At 51.4% G+C, this 22,397-nt stretch overlaps 2 protein-coding genes across 2 annotated transcripts in view; one reads left to right on the top strand and one right to left on the bottom strand.

Moving 5' to 3' along the window:
* Window positions 1-22,397, bottom strand: part of CXCL17 (C-X-C motif chemokine ligand 17) — a 95,469-nt gene that overhangs the window by 25,415 nt on the left and 47,657 nt on the right. The window contains exons 5-8 of the mRNA XM_067719886.1: window positions 16,737-16,975; window positions 16,175-16,331; window positions 11,958-12,121; window positions 531-809 (exon numbers count right to left, since the gene is read on the bottom strand). The gene's annotated coding sequence lies outside the window, so the exon portion shown is untranslated. The remainder of the gene's footprint in view (window positions 1-530; window positions 810-11,957; window positions 12,122-16,174; window positions 16,332-16,736; window positions 16,976-22,397) is intronic.
* Window positions 6,138-13,694, top strand: CD177 (CD177 molecule). Its single transcript, XM_067719883.1, has 9 exons — window positions 6,138-6,242; window positions 6,314-6,454; window positions 6,698-6,880; window positions 7,612-7,731; window positions 7,908-8,024; window positions 11,626-11,766; window positions 12,496-12,681; window positions 12,819-12,950; window positions 13,212-13,694. Exons 1-9 carry the CDS (start codon window positions 6,197-6,199, stop codon window positions 13,472-13,474), a joined length of 1,329 nt encoding a protein of 442 aa, XP_067575984.1. The 5' UTR covers window positions 6,138-6,196; the 3' UTR covers window positions 13,475-13,694.

Below are 22,397 nucleotides of genomic sequence, written 5' to 3'. Positions count from 1 at the left end.
TTTAGGAATTAACTTAACCAGGTAAGTGACAGACTTGTACACAGAAAAACTGAAAAACAATTTTTCAAAAAGGAGAAAACATAGTAAGAGAAATTAAAGACATAAATAAATGGAAAGACATTCTGTGTTCACGGACTGGAAGATAATATTTTCAGATGACAATACTAACCAAAATGTAGTGGATGTATATGGGTAATGATTGCAAACCAATGTGAATGTACTTGATGCCACTGAGCTATAAACTTAAAAATCATTTAAATGGTAAATCTTACATACTTTTTATTTTTACCATATAAAGAAAGTGTGCCAGAAAAAAAAAATATTGTACAAGGTCACAGAGTAAATGCCAGACCCAGGATTAGAAACTAATTGTATTTTTTCCAGAGATGGAGCTATTAAGATTTTGCCATCTGTTTACTATAATGGTCTCTTAACTGCTATTTTGCCCCCTGTGACCTCTATCCATTTTGCACACTGTTTGTAGAGTAATCCTCCCGGGAAGATGTAGCATGGGGCGAGTGGTCACTTACATTTCACATCCAGCCTGAGGGGGTCACTTCTGCTGGAATTGCCCTGGTTGGAGACCTCACACTGATAATCCCCAGCATCCTCCCTCCTGACGGAGTCTATGGAGAGGTTGCTGTTGTCCAGGGACAGCTTCATCCTCTCTGTGAGCAGTAGACTCTAGCCATTGAAGAACCAGCATATGGAGATCCCAGCGTCATTTGAGAGGCAGGTCAGGACGGCAGGGTCCTTATGTTCTGTGATTGTGGTATTGCTGGTTCAGATGGAGGGCTGTGCCACTGGGCCTGTGGAGAAACAGAGGAGGTGACTGACTGAGAATAGGTCAGGGGCCTGGGGCCACGCTCCTTCCTCAGAGGTCTCAGCCACCCCCGGGGCCAGTGAGCTCTGTAAAGATGATCAAGGTCATGGGGCTATCTTCATTGATGATCTGTAAGGAGAGGGCTGCACCTCCTCTCTGAGGATTGGCCAGCAAGGTGATGTCTTAGAAATTCAGAAGGTCAGGGGTGTTTCGAGAATGTAACTAAAATGAAATCCAGCAATTCCACTTCTGGGGTATAGACCTATATATATATATATATATATATATATATATATATATATACACACACACAATGGAATATTATTCCATCACGAGAAAGGAGGACATCCTGCTATAGATATTTGTGACAACACGGATGGACCTTGAGCGCCTGATGCTAAGGGAGATTAAGTCAGACCAAGAAAGACAAGTACTGTATGATATCACTTATATGTGGAATCTTAAAAAGCCAAAGTCATAAAAACAGAGAGTAAAAATGGTGGTTACCAGGATGAGACAGGCTGGGACGTGGACCCTATGCTGCAGTGCTGCAACGCTTGCACCTGGACAAACGTCTCCTTGAGCAACAAAATACAAAGAAACTATAAGGGGCTAAAAAAAATAACTGCGTGCATGCGCAGTTGGGGCAAAATCTGGACAAGATACAAAGGGACCAAAAAGCCCTACTGCCACTTCTAAAGAGCTGGGAGCAAAAGCAGGGGGTCGGGAGCAAAATCGGGGTACTGCGCATGCCCCCTGCACACACCACCACCTGAGGGGTGGGCAAACCACATCAGCCCCTCCTCCAGCCCCACCGCTGGACACACCCCTACCCTCCCCCCATGTGAGGGACCAGCTCGCAGCCCCCTCAGAGAGCGAGCCAGCAAGGAAACCTGTTACTTGTTCTCATTCCCCCCTGCTGCAGCAGGGACCCCAATAAGGCCTTGCCTGAATTTCTTGGCTGGCCTCTGATCAATTTCTATTGATTAAGGAGGCCAGGAACCTTGGTCGGTAACAAGGAGATGGGCTTGCCGGGGATAGGAGAGATGTTGTTTAAGGGTGCAGACTTGCAACAAGTAGTAAATAAGCCATAGAGCTCTAACATGAATAGAGACAACAACATTTTATTATAATCATCGAACTTGCTAAAAGACTAGAAATTAATTATTCCAACCACTAAAAAGAAAAGATAATTATGTAGTGGGATATAGGTGTGAAATATTGCTACAGTGGCAATCATAGAGCAATATATAAATGTATCAAATTAAAATATTGTATACCTTAAATTTAAACAGTGTTATATGTCAAATATATTCAATTTAAAACAGAAAAAAAAAAAAAAGAAAAACAAAGGCTTTTCTCAACCCAGAAAACCTCTCCACACAGGTAGAAGAGAAAAAAGAAAAAGTTTTATTACAGCATTAAACCAGAATGTGATGTGCACTACAGGCAGTTTGCTAAGAAATTGAAAGACAGAAAGAAAGCTCACTCCCTTATATAGCCAGACAGATACAACCCCCACATACATGTTCTTAAGGTAAACAGTAACTAGTCCTCAAGTAAGAGGACTTGACAGCACCATTTGTCACATATCCTAAATTCATCTGGTAATTGGGGGTGATTGTCTGTATTAGTTAATTTGCTTTATCCGAAGGAAAAATAAACTTCTCACATCTTCACGACTGGAGGTAGTTTTGCAACCTGGAGTGTGATGTCCACCTCAACTGGACTCTTACCCTCCCCCAGAATCTCAACCTTGGTAGAAGCAATTTTACTTTATTTATTTTATTTTTAAAAATTAATTTATTTTTAATAATTTTTTTTGTTTTTTTAAATAAATTTTTAAAAATTAATTTTTAATAAATTTATTTTATATTTGGCTGCGTTGGGTCTTCGTTGCTACGAGCAGGCTTTTCTGGTTGCGGCAAGCAGGGACTACTCTTTGTTGCGGTGTGCGGGCTTCTCATTGTGGTAGCTGCTCTTGTTGCGGAGCACAGACTCTAGGTGCACAGGCTCAGAAGTTGTGGCTCACGGGCTTAGTTGCTCCGTGGCATGTGAGATCTTCCCAGACCAGGACTCGAACCCATGTCCGCTGCATTGGTAGATGGATTCTTAACCACTACACCACCAGGGAAGCCCAGTAAAAGCAATTTTAGAGAAAGAGGCAATGGAAAGAGAGCATGGAGGAGTGAGTGGGAGGTGAAAAAATAGAAGCAAAGAAAATATGTCCAGATAGTTGAAGATGCTTGACTGAGAAGGGAAGAGGCACTGAAAGGAATGGAAGACCAAGGAAGTGTTTTTCTTTCAGTCAGTGTCTTTAGAGGCTGTGAGGGATGGGTGACAAAACCAATGCAGAGGGGGACGTTGAAGGCTGAAAGGCCACAGGCTGCCTAACCCACTGTAAGCCCATGAAACACCATCTCTGGATGTGAATGTCCACTTGGGGAATGAATATTTTCGATTCTTTAAAGTTCAAATCTGCAGTGCAAGTAACAGAATCAGGGTTTAGGGTCAGGGTTAGGGCTTAGCTTGTTCAGGGTCAGGAACTGATATGAGATGTTTAGGTTTAGAATGTGGGATTGTATAGGGTCAGAGTTAAGAATCAGTCTGGTTCTGGGATCTGATTAGGGGTCGATATCCAGAAGAGACAGGCTGATCTTTAGATATTACAAACCTGAACTTCATTCTGTCTCTACTTTTTTTTTCTCCTTCTCCATTCTGTAGCTAATTTTCTTTCCTTCTATTCTTCATTTCTCTCTCTCTCTCTTCCTCTCTTTTCTCCTCTCTCTTTTTCCTAACCTCCCTTTCTCTCCCCTCTATCTTTGCAACTCAAACTAGAAGAATGCAAACAGCTTTAAAAGTTATTTCTTTGACTGAAATTGACTTTAGACCCAACATGAATAATTTAGAAACCAAAGGAGCATTAGCTAGTTCAAGGCTCTACAAATAAATACGCAAAATCTAAATTCCGATACTATTTTTTAGCCCACAGTTGATTGTTTTTTGCAACGAATCAGTGACTTGCAATTGATTTTTTTTGGGGGGGTGGGTGGGAGGACTGGAACAGAACAAACTTTATTCAATTACAAAAGAGGAGAAGCCGGAACCCAGTTTGCAAATTAATTTATCGGAAATTGATTTTTAAAACCTTGTAACGTTGTTTCACAAGTACAGTTAGGCAAAACCCTTAACTTCCTGTAAGAGGACATCAGACTTGGCTAATCTTGGCTAATCAACTGGTTCTGAAGAAGTAAAATCATGTGTTGATAAATGCGGATACATTTTAATATCAAACAGTAGGGTTAGTAAGCAATAGGCCATATAGGGAGTAGCCATAAATTATAAAAAAGAACAAACCATTTAAACCACAAAAGAATTATACTAGAAATTAACCCTAGCTTCCTTCCACCAAAATCTCCCAGTTGGAAATATAAAAAAGTTTTTCTAAATAACTCCTGGGTGATTGTACTTAGAAAATAAAGGCATTAACAGTGTCTATGTTTCAAACCCAGTATATTACAATATGGAACATCTTACAAGGTCCAATAGGATAATCACGGTGCAGAACTCCATGTTTTGGAGAAAATCTACGCCTTCTTCTGAAGATTGCAATCAGACATTTGGAAAGGGGCTCTAGGCTTATTACTGGGCCCCAGTGGAGTCTGGGTACCTGGTGCACTGGAAACACTAATCCTAGTATGAAGGTGTTTGGAGCTGGGGTCTTTGGGAGGTCATTACGTCATGAGGGTAGAACTCTAATGATGGGATTAGTGCCTGTATTAGTCAAGGTTCTCCAGAGAAACAGAAGCAGTAGTGTATATATGAATATATAGAAACAGATTTATTATGAAGAATTGGTTCATGAAATTATGGAGGCTAAGAAGTCCCAGGATCTGCTGTCTGTACCTTGGAGGCCCAGGATAGCTGGCAGCACCAGTTCAAACCTCAGGCCTGAGAACCAGGGGAGCCAATGGTATAAGTCCTAGTCCAGATTCAAAGGCCTGAAACAAGGAGGGCTGATGTCCCAGGGCAGGAGAAGATGTATGCCTCAGCTCAAGCAGAGAGCAAATTCTTCCTTCTTCTAGCTTTTTTTTTTTTTTTTGCAGTACGCGGGCCTCTCACCGCCGCGGCCTCTCCCGTTGCAGAGCACAGGCTCCGGACGCGCAGGCTCAACGGCCATGGCTCACGGGCCCAGCCGCTCCGCGGTATGTGGGATCTTCCCGGACCGGGGCACGAACCCGCGTCCCCTGCATCGGCAGGCAGACTCTCAACCACTGCGCCACCAGGGAAGCCCTATTCTCACTCTTTTCTACCTTTCCCCTCTCTTTCTCACAGACCCACATCTGGCCTCTGCAGCCACCGACAGACACCCCTGATTCTTCCCTGTCTCCCTCCTACCCAGCATGCTAGAGCTAGTGTGTGCAGGCTTGCAAAAGCCGATTGTTAAATATTTAGGAATTTTGCGAGCTGGTTGTTAAATGATTGGTAGCTTAAAATCAGACATGGTAGGAGTATTTACACCATAGAAATAGGCCGATGTTCCGAGGCAGGGTTTGTTGATGCGGTTTTTCTGAAAAGCTGGTCTTCTAGCACACCACTGTGCCATCTATTTCTGGCAAAGACACTTGGCTTTGCTGAGGAATATCCTAATTCTTTGATAGAGACTCAGTCTCTACCCCCACCCCCGCCCCACCATTCCTCAGCTCCCTCCTGGGTGGCGGGAGATGGAGATTCTAGGGCCTGTGTTGTGCTGGGAGGGGAGAGAACAGTAGAAGAAGAGAAAGCATGAGGGAAGTAAGTGAAAAAGAGAACAAAAAGGACAGCAGTATAGAAAGGAAAGAGAAAGAAAAGGGAAGTAGCAGGAGGGCAGAGGTTAGGATAGGGAGAGCGTAACGACCAGCCAAGACTCACCTCACAGTGTCTTCACGGGCACTTGGGCCATTTCCTCACTTGGGGCCAGAAGGTGGCCAAGGTGCTATGAGATGAGGAAACCGCCTTCACAAACTGTCCTGAAACAGGATGTGGGTGGGGACCCCCACAGCTGGGCTCTGGAGGAAAGAGGGCTGGGGACCTGGACTGGTGAGGTCTAGGAGCCAGGATGCCTCCATCTCTAACTGTGGAGGGACTGGGGGCCCAGACTCCTGGGTCTGGGGAAGGAGGGAGGATGCAGACTCCCCCTCGACCTCACTCGCCAACCCTCCAGCCCCCACCCTTCCCCACCCCTGCTGCCTTTAAGGTGTTGAGACTCAGACGGAGGCCCAGGCCCCATTTAGCAAGTCCCTCCCCTCCCCACCCCTTTCCTGGACTGCCTTGAGTGAGGCGAGATATAAAAAGGAGGAGAGAGCAGGAGTGAGGGTTCCAGCTGCCCTGATCATGAGCCCTTTCCTGCTGCTGGCCCTCCTGGGCATCACCGTGCCCGGTGAGTGAGGACCTCAGACGGGAGGGGACTCTGGAGGATGAGCTAAGACTGATTGGCTCTTCCCATCTCAGGAGTGCAGGCCCTGACCTGCTACTGGGTGACACTGATGTCTGTGAAGAATGCATCGGAACTGCCCCTCCAGTGGACGGCTAGCCAGAAGCACTGTGAGGAAGGCTGGAGCTGCCAGGAGGTTCTGATGCTGATGGAGAACGGTAAGGAGGGCCCGTGGGCCCCCGCCCGACTCCCACTCTCTTCTGTGCAGAGACGCTCCTATCGCCCCCGCTCATAGGGCATATTCTGTGTACAAACTCGAAAGCCTGCTCCCCCCAGTACCAGGAGCTGTTGCCTCCTCGGCTACCCAGTGGCCTGCTCTGCAGCCTCTCACCCCAGAGCACGAGGCACATCCGCCCTCTAGTCATGACCTCAGCCCGGCCCGTCTCTCTCTCTTGGTCCAGGACCCTACGTGTACATGGTGCTCATCAAGGGCTGCACCCAGGCAGCTGATCACGAGGACCTCATCACCCAGCACAGGGCAGGCCCCGGCCTGTCCATCGCCTCCTACACCCGGGTGTGCCGGGAGGACTTGTGCAACCACCTGTTCACCAGCCTCCCTCTCTGGGCCCCGCACCCACCCACAGGTGCCGGAGGGAGAGGAGGAGGGTGTTTGGGAGGAGGGAAGCCACGGGGCTGAGGCGTTGGGGTGAGCACCCTGGGGATGCTCCTTTAGAATCCCTCCCTGCCCCCCTTCCCCAGCACAGCTCCTTCTAACAGTCCCGGAGCAGAAAACTGGACCGCTCTTCCCATGTTCAACCACCCACCTCCGACTCTGGCTCCGGCCCTGACCTGGTACCAGCTCCTTCTTTCCATCCCGCTGGATTTGGTCCATGCGTGTTCTAGTCAGGGTTCTGGCATTTCCTCCTCCTAAGTGAAACGGGCCTGTGACTTCCCACTGTCTTTGTCTGAGACCGTAAATCGGGTTTGGGGCTGTGTTCTGCGTTTCTCTACTCTTTGGCATCTTTTGTGGACACGGGCGTCTTGTCTTCTTGGACTGTTTAGTGGAACTTGTGGGTGAAGCCACTGGGTCCTCCCCGGGCACCGCTCCCCGACTCGTCCCACCTCCTGCGCTCAGTCCCGGACGCCCCTTCCCAGATCTCACGTCCCCTCCTCAACCTTGCTGTCTCTCTAGCTCATGTTCCAAATGCCCCACACCCCAGGCCTTCATGAGAAGAGCTCGAGGAGGGCACATTTGGGGGACACTAGGGAATTGATTCTTGGGGACCAGCAAAATGGGGGAGGGGTGGAGGGAAGGCACACGGTCTGAATTCAGAGCCTTCTCAGTCCTGCCTCCCTTTCTCTGTCCCCTCCCCAGCCCTGGGGTCTGTGCGGTGTCCAGTCTGCTTGTCTGCCCAAAGCTGCCGGTCTGCAGCAGAGCTGACCTGCCCCGCCGAGAGCACGCACTGCTACAGTGGGCACCTTCTGCTCCGTGCTGGTGAGCCGGACCGAGATCTGAGTCTCTGGGGAGGAAAGGGAGCTGAGGTCTGGGACCCGGAGGAGGTCTGGGACCCGGAGGGTGGGCCTGGCTTCCCAGAGCTGCGCCTCCCGCATGAGGGATGGATGGTCCCAGCAGCAGTGTCTCCCTCTCTCCCCTCCTCTCACTTTCCACAGGGAACCGCTCCACCCATCTGAGAGTCCAGGGGTGCATGTCCCAAGCAGGCTGCAACCTGCTTAATGGGACTCAGGAAATCGGGCCCATCAGTCTGCAGGAGACCTGTGATTCTGAAGGTGAGTGTCATACCCACAAGACCAAATGCCCTGCGCCGCGGCCTCGGGCCACGATGACCCTGGGAAAGGCGGACATCCAAACACATCCCACCAAAGCCAGCACCACGTCATTCAGATATTTATTACTCACTCAGGTGGACGTGATGTAAGGGATTCTCCCAGTAGGCGCTTCAGGTGAGGATGCCAGTAAGAGGTGTCCAGCTTAAGGGGAGACAGAGGGTGCGTGGTCCAGGGGACATATCTATAGGACAGGAGTCCACTGGTGGGTGTTTTATTTGTTTTTGTTTTTGTTTTTTTGCGGTATGCGGGCCTCTCACTGTTGTGGCCTCTCCCGTTGCGGAGCACAGGCTCCGGACGCGCAGGCTCAGTGGCCATGGCTCACGGGCCCAGCCACTCCGCGGCATGTGGGATCTTCCCGGACCGGGGCACGAACCCGTGTCCCCTGCATTGGCAGGCGGACTCTCAACCACTGTGCCACCAGGGAAGCCCCTGGTGGGTGTTTTAAATGATGCCGGGCCTGTCCAGGTGGGAGAGGGGCAGGGGAGCAGGGAGGAAGGCCAGAGGGGCAGAGAGGGTGGGCTGCCTCGCGTGCCACTCTGTCCATTGGCTGCAGAAGTGAGTGCAGGTGTGCCGGCTGGTTTCCTTGCTGGGAGTGACTTGCTGCTTCCAATTCTACTTCTCCACACTCCTGACCTTGGGTAACCCTGGGTCTTCCCCTTCCCCTTGACCACCGTCACCCATCCCCCACCCATGGTACTGGAGCACCCCAGCAGCCATGCTGCAGAGATAAAAGATCAGCGAGGATATCAAGGGTGCTTCAGGTGTGACAGGAAAATTAAAAGCCAGACAGGGACACGGGGAGGGTCCCCACTTCCCCGTGGAAACCCAGCCAAACCGTACACCGGTGGATGAGAGTGGCCTAGAGCGTCTTGCTGTGAAGCACCTGCCGTGGCAAGGTGGGGCGTGGGGTCTTAGGAAAGTGGGAGAAGGGTCTTCCCTGTCCGAGCTTCAGGGAGAGAGTTGAGTGAGTTCAGCAAACGTTCCTCTTGTTTGGATCTCTCTGGCTGGACTGGGAGCCTTGAGGACAGAGCCTAGATGTCACTGATACCAGGCTTCCAGCCTCGGGCAGCACAAGGGCTGGCTGAGGATGGGCACCCACGATGCGTTTGCTGACGTGAGTTTGTACAAGATTCCAAGGTCTGTGGAGACCCCAGAGGACTCAGACCCTGGCCCTGCCCTAAAGGGCTTCCAGGACCAAGAAGGGAGACATCGCAGACACAGATGGTCACAGGGCTGTCATGGAAGTGGGTCTGGGGGGTCCTCAGAGAAGGATGATACTGATGTCCTGGGAGGGGCGAATCAGGGAGGGCGTCACAGAGGAAGTGACCTGTGAGCCGTGTCTTAAAGATGAGCTGCAGTTTATTCACAGAAGAGGAAAAGGACACGAACAGGCAGAGGAAACAGCATGGACAAAGGCTTGGAGGTGGGGGCAGCCCGCTGGTTTGAAGAGGGGTCCCTTGGCTCTGCCTGAGGAGGGGCTCATCGAGAGGATGGGGTGCAGCTGGGGGTGGTGGGTGATCACAAGTTTTCCAGGTGGAAGGAACAGCGGGTGCCAGGCCAAGGAGGCAGGAAATGCCCTGCTGTGTCTTGGGAATGGATATTGTTGGGGGAGCCGAGAGGTAGGCGGGGGGTCCTGGTGGTGGGTCAGGTGTCTGCCCAGCCAGACTGAGGGGCTGGCCTTTCTGCTGAGGGCAGTGGAGCTGTGGAGGGGTGCTGAGCAGAGGAGAACAGAGTCTGAATCTTTCCTTCTCATTAATGCTGGTTTACTCATCTGGCCTTCGTCTCTGGGACTAGGTAACATTCATAATTCAGAAGGCGTTTCCGAAACAGATCAGATGTGCGCCACACACGCCACACACACCACACACCATAACGCACACAACACACTCAGGAGACACAAACACACACTGTGCCAAGTACACACCACACCTCACATACCGCACACGGGCCTCCTTAAACCTCACACATCCCGCACACACCACAGACTTCACACACTACATATAGCACATGCCACACCCAGCACACAGACCACACTTCACATGCCGCGGACAGCACACACAAACAAAACACAGGTACACGGGACACACACCACGCCACACCCATGCAACAAACATATACCACATACCTCACCAACACACTGTATCACTGTACACACACATCACATACCATACACATACCATATACATTTCACACATTCCCATACTACCCCACACACCCCACATACCCACTACACATCTACACACATCCCATATATGTACGCTCTCAAACCACACACGTCACATAAAACACAGCCATCAGGCCACAAATGGATATCCCTAATCTATGTCCATATTCTGTTGGCTTTCAGCATCAGAGCCGGATCTTGGACGGTGCATTTGTCTTCCCTGGTTAAGTTCAGTTCGGTAGTTTAGCAAATATCTATTGAGCATCGGCAAGGCCAGGCATGAGAAGATGGGGTACAGCGAGATGTCAGGGAGTAAGTGGAGGACAGAAGGGCATCTCAGGGAGATAGAACAGCTCCTGGAAGGCGTGGGGGAAGGAGAGGACGGGGTGCCAGGACTGGGTGCAAAATGGACCACCGCAGGAGCCCATACTAAAGAAGAACCAAAGGGCTGGGATTGTAACAGCCTTGACTCTCCCGCTAAGGAATAGGATGGTGGTCCCAGTGAGAGCAGTGGGCCGCACAGTCAGGGAGAGCACAGCCTTTAAGAGCTGAGCGTGTGAGTCAGAAAGACGTGGGTTTCTGTCTGGGCTCTGCCGCTGAACCAGCGTTTGAGGATTACCACCTCTTTGAGCCTCTTTCGCCAAGTTCAGGGAGGAGGAGATAACCCCAGACAGTCAGGGGTCGCAGAGTATACAAAGGCCCTGGGGTGGTATGTGCCTGCCATGTGCTCAAGGAAGAATCCAGAGGCCAGTGTGGCTCCAGCAGAGTGATCAAGGGGAATAAAGACATTTAAAAAAAGAAAAGAAAAGGAAATGGGGATGACGAGGGTAACACCACCTGCTTGGTGCGGGCCGGGGCCAGGGGCCCAGGAGGAAATGAGCCAATCCAGGCGAGGCAACTCCTTGGGAGGCTTAAACGGGTTAATCCCTGGAAAGTAGTCATGGCAGCCGGGCACCTCAGTTAAGTGTTCAGGGCGCGCGAAGCGTCTGAGTATTTTTGTTTGGAACATAGGGTTTCTCAGTTAAAAGAAATCTGCGGTGTCAGGCTGCCCTCCTTATTTTCCAATAAGGACCCTGAGGCCCAGAGAGGGAAGTAGAGATTGGCTCATGCTAAGGAAGAGCCATCCATCTCTCTCACACCCAAAGGGAGGAGCAGCTGTCCCCAAGGGGGGTTGGGAAAAGCCCCCGCGATGTTCCAGCAAGAACAGGGGAAAAACTGGGGGTGGGGCTCGGACTTCCTGTGTCCCTGTTAATCTGAGGCGGAGGCACCCAGCGGCTAGAAGGCTTGGAGGGTGAGTCAAGAACGCGATCATCTTCCCAAGCGCAGGACCAGGCAGGCCCCTGAATCACCCAGACCCTGGTCATTCTTTCTCCGCAGCTATGCTCACCTGTCATCGGGGGAACATGCTTCAGACTTCTCAAGACCTGGCTCAGAAACCCGTCACGTGGTCCACGAATTCGAAGCAGCTGTGTAATCGTGGGGAGGTGTGTCAGGAGACGCTTCTGCTCATAGATGTAGGTGTGTGGCCTGCCCAAGAGGGCAAGACCCCCGCACGGGGTCCTGCGTCTTGCTGCCCTGGATTCTGTGCCCTGAATCTCCTGCCAGGTTCCCCTCACGCTTGCAGTTCCAAACCCAATTCTCCCTCTTTCTGCGCCCTGGTTTCCCCTTCTGAAACCTGGGGCCGAGGTGATGGCAATCGTAGTACCTACCCTGCTGCGTGGTCGCTAGGCTGTATCCGGTAGTCCAGGCAAAGGGCTGAGAGAGCTGGCACAGAGTAACCTCAGTGACTGCATTCAAGGTCTAATGAGCTGCCCGTTGTGTGCCAGGCACTGTTTTAGGTGCTGTAGATCCCATCGCATCTGCCTTCTTGCCACTTTACGTGCCAGTGGGGAAGCCAAAAAAAAAAAAAAAAAAAAAAAAAAGAGTAAGATACGCCTATGGAGGTAAGAGCTATGGAAAGAAATCCAGCAGGGAAAGGAGATCAGGAGAGTGAGGTAAAGGTGGTAATTTGCTCTCTGAGGAGCTCTAGTGAGAAGGTGACATTTGAGCGAGAACTGAGAGGTGGCAGAGCTGGGGGAGGACCCAGGCTCTGGCCCCGGTCTTCCCCGTGCACTCACCGGGACCTGTGCTCCCGTCCTCAGAGGACCCGCATCCCACCTCTGCCTGCTGTGCACCGAGGAACCCCTGGCTCTGCCCCCTTCCGAGTCTCCCCTCCCCCCACCCAGCTTTCACTCTGTCACCCCTCAGGACCCAGATCGCTCCTGGTGGGGAGCAAAGGCTGCAGCAAGGCCAGGACACCGGATTCCCAGGCTATCTCCATACACTCGGGGCCGCCCGGAGTGCTCGTCGCCTCCTTTGCCCGGTTCTGCACTTCCGACAGGTGCAACTCGGCTGCCAGCAGCAGTGTCCTGTTGAACTCCCTCCCTCGTCCAGGTGTGGGACCCCAGCGGGCTGGGTGGGACCGGGGGTGGGGAGAGATGGGGCCCCAGAGATACACTCTGGGGCTCAAGGAGGGTGGCTAAGAGCTAAGAGCAGAGCTGTGCGCCCCCAACTTTCTCTCTGCTCCCCAGCTGTCCCTGCCCCAGGAGACCTGCAATGTCCCACCTGTCTGTCCTTTGGATCCTGCACACAAAACTCTGGTACTGTGACGTGTCCTAAGGGCACCAGTCACTGTTACCAGGGTCACATTGCTCTCAGGGGAGGTGAGTGCTGAAGGTCAGGTCCCAGGGATGAAGGGGCTGGGGGCCTCAATTCACTGGTCCTGAGGCGGGAGGGTGCTTGAGACCCTGGCTTATGCGTTTGAGGGTGGAGGGGGCTGGGGACCCAGATTTTCTAGGTCGGAGGGAGGAGGGGCCTAAGAGCCTGGTCTCTTGGTCTGAGGGGGGGAGGGTCTAGGACTCCTAGGGTTTAGGAATTTAAGCTGAGGAAACCTGAGCCCTCTCTGACTCATATTCACTCTCCAGGTGGGCTGAGCTCCCCAGTGGGCATCCAGGGCTGCATGGCCCAACCTTCCAGCTCCTTATTGAACGGTACCCAGAATATTGGGGTCTTTTCTGTGATTGAGGACCATAATGAGGTTATGGTGCCAGATAGAGCTGCCCCTACCCTAGTGCCAGATGGAGCTGCCCCTGCCCCCTACCTGGCTTGGGTGGCAGGGCTGGGACTATCCCTAGCCCTTTGGTGTGGGGCGCCCTCCCTGCTGACCCCATTTCCCCATGATTCTTAGCCCTTGCTGACCCCCTAGCCCAAACCCTCCCTCTGACCTCATAACTAAACAGCCTTGGACACTGAATTATTTCCCAATCCTCTACACGAGTTAGCACCCACACCCACCCCACGTACTGTATGACCTGATGACAGGGCCTCGGAGCAGCTGAACTTGCCCTGCGGGAGGGTGGACATTCAAGCAGTGGCCCCGTGTGTGTGAAAATAAAGACACTGTCCTTTCCCCCAAATGCTGGGGTTTCCCTACGTGAGGGGAGGGGAGGGCTCCCAGAGATCTGGCATGAGGGAGGAGAGGAATCCGGTGACAGATTCACCATCTCAGGCAGTCCTTTACTGATCTGGTCCACATCCCCATTGGACCCCACTGGGTGGCGGCAGAGTCTTCAGGTTGCTGCAAGTAAAAGTATTTGGGCATCGCCATGACTTGGGAGGCGAAGGTGCACCAATGAGGCTTCTATCCCAGTAGCCAGGGCCTCAGCACCAACAGCGGGCTCACCCCACTTGAATAACTTAAGAGTGTGTGTGAAGCAGGGAAACAAGAGGCTTTGCACAGTTTCCTGAGGCTGATAGCATTGGGGCTGTTATCACCCTAGGCCTGAAACACTGAGAAGTCATGACCATTACTAGAATCTGGAGGGGGTGCTGTTTAGAGAACGCTGCCTGACAGGATCTCTGCTCCCAGGCTGAAAACCCATCCAGCCCACAGCGACACTACGGGGAGGGAGCTGGGGAATTAATACCCCAACCTCACTCAGTGTCCGCCCTCTGGTCTCCTGTTGGGTCTCCCCATTGACTGAACCCAGCTGGAAGGCAGGAGATCCCATTGACAGTCCCCACAGCACAGGGCAGGAGAAGAAGCTGAGAGAGTGAATTTGAAGAAGGAAACAGAAAGTGTCCAGCACAGTCACCCCTTTCCTTTGTCCACATGAAAATCAGAGTCCTCAATACAGAAGACACAACTCCCATCCGTTACCATATTGTGCTAACGATAATGGGTCACACACCCACAGCGTTAGACAACCAGTTCTTCATGTACCACAGTGAGAGGAAGATGGGGAAAAACAGCATATAATGAAGATGAAAAGGTCCTGACTGTGTAGCTGGTGGTGATCAGAGCTGCCCTCTCCTACCACCCATTCTACGTTCTCTTACCACCTGCCAACACCTCCTCGGGACAATTGGTGTGACACAAATCTTCATTCTTAAGGGAAGTAAGTGTTCAGTGGTCTTGTCCTTATTGGCTCTTGGCCACTTTCTGCTGAACAGGGCCACCGGCCAAGGAGATATTACCGCCAACGCGTCCCTTGGCTTCCAAACATAGTCTTCCTTGATCCAGCAACCCAGCCTCCCTCTGGTGGTGAGGTTCCCTCTGGCCATCAGCAGAGTGGCCCTCGTCTCTGCCTGTTGTTTCAGCAGCTCAAGGAGCACAAAATGGGGGCAGTCCTGGCTTCCGACTGATTAGAGCTCTGATGGGGTTCCTCACCCACACCAAGCCCAAGGTCACAGAGACCAGGAGCAAAACTTCTTTAAGCGGGTTGTCAGGTGTACTAGTGGGAGGGGACGCTCCCTTCTCCTCCCCTGATTCATGGACCCCTGCATTCTGGCTCTGGGAGAGGTGACACGATAGACTGGCCACTGGTTCAAGACATACAGCATCTCCTGTTGGGTGGCAGGGTGCCTTCTCTCACCCAGTGCCCTCATCAACCATCACGGCCATTCCACCCTTCCGATAAGTCAACTGTCTCTGTGTAGTGGGGCACCTGGAAGATCAGTGAGCTCCATGGATGGGAGTTAATTGCCTCACTTCCTTTGCCTTAAAATAATGTCCTCTAGCTGGAAGCAATACTTCATGGGATACTGTAGCAATAGAACAGACATCTTCTAAGTTCCCAAATGGCAGGGTTGACAGAAGCACTGAGTACGAGGAAGGCAAATCAGAACCCACACTGTGGGGAGAGAGCTCAGTCTGCTCGAGGGTGGGGTGTGTCCTGGGTAGTCCTGCTGTAGAAAGACGCCATAACAGGCTTAGAGTTGGCCTCTGCCTCTGTTGGTTTGGGCACTGAGTACAGTCAACAGCCAGGTCACCCTGGGGAGAATTAGCCCGTCTGTCGTCACTATGGGGAGCCTCCACCGCCCACATGGCCACTTTGCACATGGGCCCAGTGTGCGAGCACTGATGGGAGAGAAGCCGCCTGACACTGTCCACAGGATACCAAGGGTACCCATGCTCAGGGCATGGGTTCTGGTGGGCATTCGTGTGGGATGTGAACATCTTCACACTCTGTGCCCATCCCCAGAGGACCTCACACGTATCCCCCCCGTCTTCATTTGATACCTTTCTTCTTATCAAGTCCTTGATCAAATGGCTCAGCAGGGGTCCATGCTGAAGTGGACCTGAGGACCTCTCTCCCTCCCACAAAGTGGACCCCTGAAGTTTTGCCGCCTGAGGGATTTCCTACATCACTCTTTCAGGACCACATGTGCCAGTGCTACCACAGCAGCTACCCACTTCTGCCTGGCGCCAGCCCACACTGCAGTTCCATCCATACACCTAGTCTGTGCTTTCTGTCTTCTGTAAACAGATCCCAGGGAATCCCCATGAGCTCATAGGTGTGGGTGGGGAAGAGGCAGGAGAAGCGGGTGCCGTGGGTGTCTGGGCCACCTGCTGGGGCGTCCACCTGTGCCCTGATCGCATACACACCTTCTCCATGGATGGCAGATGGTGCTGTGCGTGCCCAACGTCGTGGTTTGGTAACTTGACTACACCCAGTATGTGATGTGCAGTTCAGGTCACAACGCTCTTGGTGTCCCATGGTCAGGTATTCAAACTTTACTGGGTCCCAGTAATAAGCCAGGAGCTGTTTCCCAGATGGAGGTTAGTTATTTGCAGAAGAAGACATACCTTTGCTCCAAAACCCCAAGGTTCTGCACTATGATTATCCTATTATCTCTTTATGTCACAGAAACTTCCAGGGACATTGGGTCTCTTGGGTCAGATGACCCGAGGTTCAGAGCAGCTAGGTTTCCAGTCTGAACCTGCATCAGAGCCCTTTCCTGCTCTAGGATCCACTCAAAACTGGCAATCTTATGGGTTCCCTCACGAATGAGTAGGAGTAGGATGTCAACATGTGCTGCACCCCCCAGCCAACTCCTAAAGGACTGATCTTTTCTGTAAAGGGAGCCACACAAGGTGCAGCAAATTGTCTCTCAGTTTAGGAGGAATATTGAGACACGCCCCAGACCTATAGTCCCCTAGGACTCACACCAGTGTGATGGGATGGGGAGGAGATGACGCAGTTTATCCTCCACCCTGTGGCACACGTGTGTTATCATCAAGGGCGCCTGCGACTCCCTGTTCACTGATTAAATAACAGAAATCCATCAAGGAAGTGGACCAGTGTGATGTTCTGTAGAAAATCAGATGATCAAGGTCCCTCTGGGACAAGAGGGCAGGAGAGTTGACCAAGACATGAGGCCAGAAAGTGAAGGTGTCCTCTTGTCCCTGAAATATAAATGCTTCTGATTATCTCTGCTAACGAATACAGAACGAATTGCTAGATCTGTAAGAAACCACAACCAGAACCGTAGCTGCAATTATCGTTGCCACTTCCATCTGCCAGAAACTGTCGTCATGCTCTAGACCGAGATGCGATAGCCACCGAGGTCCCTGTGTCTCTCATGCTGTGGTGTTGGCATGAATCTCAGAAATTCCCCCACGGGTGCATTATAGCTTCTGATTTACCATCTTGGTGGGCGTGGTAATAGTTTCAGAAGCACCATGCGGTCTTTCTTACCATAACAGCCCTCACTCCATGGGTCAGGGAACCTACGTGAGGGCTTTTCCAGTTACCTGCTCCTATTATACATTCTAGGATGACATAAATAACAGGATGAGTCTGTGGTCCTCTGAAGCCCACTGGGAAAGGGACTGGAGCCGGAAGTCTGTCTACACCCTCACCTGGCTCACGGTGGCGATAGGCATCCCTCCAGAGCTATCATCCAAGTAATCCTCTCAAGGTCTGAGCATTTATTTCCCTTTGACCAGCGCCCAAGTCCTCCAGATACATGCACGCCCCCCCCACCCCCCGCAACCAGTCTTTCTGGTGTTGGGGGAAGATTCACCGCCTACACCCATGGTTGCACTGCAGGGTCCTTCTCAAACGGGCCCGGCCTCCTTGCTCATTCACGGGGTTCCAGGTCTATGAACTGGCTTACTCTGGGAATTGGATAAGAGGTCGTAAGTCCCTGTCATGGTGACCTAAGATCTCTTCCCGTCAGAGCTAGAAAATTCCCTGCACCTTTAGGGACCCCCGGTCATTTAGCTTTGCCATGGATCCCCACCTGTCAAAACACTCTGATGACATTTTTGCTCTGTGGCTTGTTCCAGTGATTGGGGCCACGTTGTCCTGCACACCCAGTGACGCCACCTGGCGGCTCCCAAATCCTCTTTTTCCAGCATTCCCATAAGCATCTTCTGCCTCAGAGGTTCTTCTGCCACCACAGCGCTCTCGATGTCCCCTCGTCCGATGCCTTCCCACGGGATAGGATAAGGAGGTGACTGAGGAGGCTGCACAAGATGGACTGTTTCCAGCTTCCCCTGGTCCCCAAACTTGGGACTCTCTTTCTCTCCAATACGCTGGAGAAGTTCTAGCATTGAGTCCAGATAGGAACTCACTAACCTAGCAGGCTCATAATGATATTCCCAGATGCTTGAACCCACACCTGCAATCCTATATCCCATGTGAAAGAATTTGGCCCCATGAAGCCTTTCTCCTGGTCCTATCTGGTCTCACATCCTTAGAATCTGTATCAGCCAGGGTCCAGGCAGGCATCAGGAACCATGCACCAATTTTAAAGGGGAAAGTTGTATTTTTTTTTGTTTTTTTTTTTTGCGGTACGCGGGCCTCTCACTGTTGTGGCCTCTCCCGTTATGGAGCACAGGCTCCGGACGCGCAGGCTCAGCGGCCATGGCTCACGGACCCAGTCGCTCCGCTGCATGTGGGATCTTCCCGGACCGGGGCGCGAACCCGTGTCCCCTGCATTGGCAGGCGGACTCTCAACCACTGTGCCACCAGGGAACACGCACCAATTTTAAAGGGGAAAGTATTTTTTTTCTTTTTGCGGTACGTGGGCCTCTCACTGCTGTGGCCTCTCCCGTTGCGGAGCACAGGCTCCGGACGTGCAGGCTCAGCGGCCATGGCTCACGGGCCCAGCCGCTCCGCGGCATGTGGGATCTTTCCGGACCGGGGCGTGAACCCGTGTCCCCTGCATCGGCAGGCGGACTCTCAACCACTGCGCCACCAGGGAAGCCCAGGGGAAAGTATTTTGGTTTTGGTTTTTGGGTGTTTTGGCCACGTGGCATGCGGGATCTTAGTTCCCCGACCAGGGATCGAACCCAGTTAATATAAAGAATCATTAATGAATCCCTGGCGGCCCAGTGGTCAGCGGGTGAGGACTCCGTGCTTCCACTGCAGGGGGCACTGGGTTCAGTCCTCAGTCAGGGAAGTAAGATCCCTCGGCGTGACAAAAAAAAAAAAAAAAAAAAAAAAGAAAGAATCATTAACTAGTAACAGGGGATGACGATTAAGAGGGGATGGGTTACTAAGGGGTAAAGAAGGGTAAAGAGAACTTTAAAAGATAAGAGAATAGCAAGCAGATCTAGGAAGCAACCTCTATACCTGGGGCTGGAAGACAAGCTCTCCCTCCTGCAGTGTCCGTTTAGCACCCTCTACTGGCGAAGCCTAACATTGTGCCAGGGAGACGATGAAAAATGCTTGCAAGATCCAGCAGGGCAACGAAGAGTGGATCTGGAGCTGAGAGGCAATAAATGGATAACCGGCACAGAGTCTGTTCACACACATGCTCCAGGACTCCTGCCAGTACAGACTGGTGAGGTCCTGTAACGCTCTCAGTGTGTGGCACGCCCATGCCGGACCAAGCCCCGTGCTTCTCTGGACGACGTTGGAAATTCACTCTTGTGGGTCTGGAGGAGAAGCAGTCCCCTATAAGGGGACTCTGTCCCATGTATGAGGGTCACACTGTCTTCTCCCCCAGCGCCTTTTCCTTAGCACAAAGTGGCAGCGTTGAACATTTACCTGGCAGTGCAACTCTGTAACACTTTCACTCGGACTTTGGGCTTCGTCCTCAGCCGTATGTACCCTGTGACTACAGGAAACAAGGGATGCTCTGCTAAGGGAGCTCTCTGAGTGTCCATCACATTTCCATTTGGACAGTCTCATCTTTCAGTCTCATCTTCCTTTTCCCCACGTCTGCTCTCTAGGGTCATCCGTAGCAACCAGCTGACTCCACAATCAACCTCGGCACCACTGCTGCCATAGTAACAAAGTACCACACCCACATCGACTCCCAATACCTTGCTCTCCACCTGCACTTCTTTCACCATTACCACCAGTGATAATCTTGTAACAGGGAAGAGCCAATTTTGGCTCCAAGTTAGATCTGTTTCTTTGACTTTAGGCTTTGCTTTTCCTTGCTTTTGTTATTATAATCATACATAATGGCCTGCCTCAGGGAACCCTACACGCCTGTAAATGGCTGCAAGACAGAAGAAATTAACACGTCCCCTCCCCAAGGATGGCCATTCCAGGAGATGTTTTGCAAGACTGATAGCCCTTTTTACTTTACTTCCTCCCCGCCTCTCCCTCTCTATTCTGCCTTTTTACTTTACTTTCCTCTCTGATTCTATAAAAGAAACTGGCATCCATGATCTTGGAAAGGCAGCTGTGAGTGGTGGTGTGAAGCGAGATCTTAATTCCCTGCCCAGGAATTGAACCTGGGTTGCCTGGATGAAACCAGGAATCCTAGCCACCACACCCCCTGGCTCTTGCCCTCAGTGAAAAATGCATATCTCACCGAGGCAAAAACTGTAAAAACAGGTACAAAGTTTATTATTGGAGACATAGCACAACAACAGGTGGGAGAGCACACAGAGAAACTGTTTAGTTAAGACAGAAGCAAGGCAGAGATGCACACCCAGAGAGAAAGGGTGTGGGCATCCCCCCAATGAGGAGGAGCGCAGTAGAGACGCAGTTAAGTCACTTACAGAGGGCAGTTCTTCCGGGTCTCTGTTTACCTCTGGCCAATTATCTGGTTTCTTTTTCCACACCTGACCTGCCCTAGGACCCTCCCCAACACGTGTGCACAACTTTTTTCCCAGATGGATTACAGCCCAGAGGCCGGTGGACAGCCTTAGCATCACATATTATGGGGTGGTGCCCCCTCCTTTTTGACCCCCAAGGAGCCTTTCTGCGAATGTGCAATATTTCCCTTGCCCCAAGGATGGGAAATGTATGACCTCTTGATTTTTTTTTTAATAAGTCAAATTAGTTTGTTTGTTTTTTAAAATTTATTTATTATTTATTTATTTTGGGCTGTGTTGGGTCTTCGTTTCTGTGCGAGGGCTTTCTCTAGTTGCGGCGAGCGGGGGCCACTCCTCATCGCGGTGCGCGGGCCTCTCACTGTCGCGGCCTCTCTTGTTGCAGAGCACAGGCTCCAGACGCGCAGGCTCAGTAGTTATGGCTCACGGGCCTAGTTGCTCCGCGGCACGTGGGATCTTCCCAGACCAGGGCTCGAACCCGTGTCCCCTGCATTAGCAGGCAGATTCTCAACCACTGCGCCACCAGGGAAGCCCCTCTTGATCTTTTAACAGGGTTTAGTCCCACTCTGTCCCTGCCATAAAAATGTCCAATGTCTAGTTATTTACCCTATTTCTGTTGCTGGTTTTTATATTGAGGTGCAGATCTCCAAATATAGACAGGGGTCCCGTCATAAATATGTAGTCCTGGAGCCCCTTTGTCTCTTGCTTCAGGAAATGTAAACAGGGGGCTGGGAATGAATGTCCGGCCTGGAGCCCATCTTCTTCTCACCCCAGGAAGTGTGAACAAGAGGCCAGTTGTAAATGTCTCTCCTGGAGCCCATCTATCTCTTGCCTCATCCAGACCCTGATAAGTTGGGTTTTGGGGGGGGTCCTAGTCCACCATCTTCTCAGTCTCCTGGCTTTCCAAATAAAGTTGTATTCCTTGCCTCAATATCTCGTCTCTGACGTATTGGCCTGTTGTGCGGCAAGCAGAGCGAGCTTGGACTAGGTAACAATTTGAGCAACTGTGAAATTTCCATAGGCCTCGTCTCACCTGTGCCCCATCAAGGTGGTTCTCTCTGTGTGGGTTTCCCTGTGGTGGAAACCTAATCCCAGAATACAGTTTTGTTTGTCTCTTTCTGGGTGACACTGCTCATTCTAATTATTGAATTGGTCAGGGTCCCAGCAGGAAATGAAGAGTATACCCAAAATGGGTAACTTGAGTAGAATTTATTACAGGGAGTACTGCTTACAACTGTTAAGGTTGGATCCAGGGAAACCACAAAGGATTGTGCAGGAGTCGGGATTTCATTTTATTTTTTTTAACCTTTTTTGGGGGGGCTGCGCTGCATGGCTTGCAGGATCTCAGTTCCCTGACCAGCTATTGAATCTGGGTCCAGCAGTGAAAGCCCAGAATCCTAACCACTAGGCCGCCAGGGAACTCCCTCATATACTTTAAACATATTACTGTGACAACATATAACAAAGAGTCAGGACCACCGTGACCACTGCACAGGTCATGCTGTGCACTGCACAAATGCTCTACATCTAGGGGGTGCCACGCACTTCATAGATGTATAACTGGTATGAAAAGGCTCAACACCGAAACAGGGCGAGAGAGCTCCCTTCTACATAAACCTGCACTTGAACACAAGGCCATGCACACTCGTGGTGTGCTGGTAAATGTTGAACAACTGCTTCTCTGAAGGGAGAAATAAAAGCTCGGATCTGTAGCATTTGCCGATGCCCATAATATAAATACTCCCACTGTGGCTGATTTCAAGCTACCACGATGTCCCTGCCCATGGAGTTGGGAAGAAATGCCCAT

The sequence above is a fragment of the Pseudorca crassidens genome, chromosome 20 (genome assembly GCF_039906515.1).
Source record: "Pseudorca crassidens isolate mPseCra1 chromosome 20, mPseCra1.hap1, whole genome shotgun sequence".
NCBI lineage: Eukaryota > Metazoa > Chordata > Mammalia > Artiodactyla > Delphinidae > Pseudorca > Pseudorca crassidens.
Note: the sequence above shows the minus strand (reverse complement) of the source record. Positions and strands in the feature narration are given on the sequence as shown.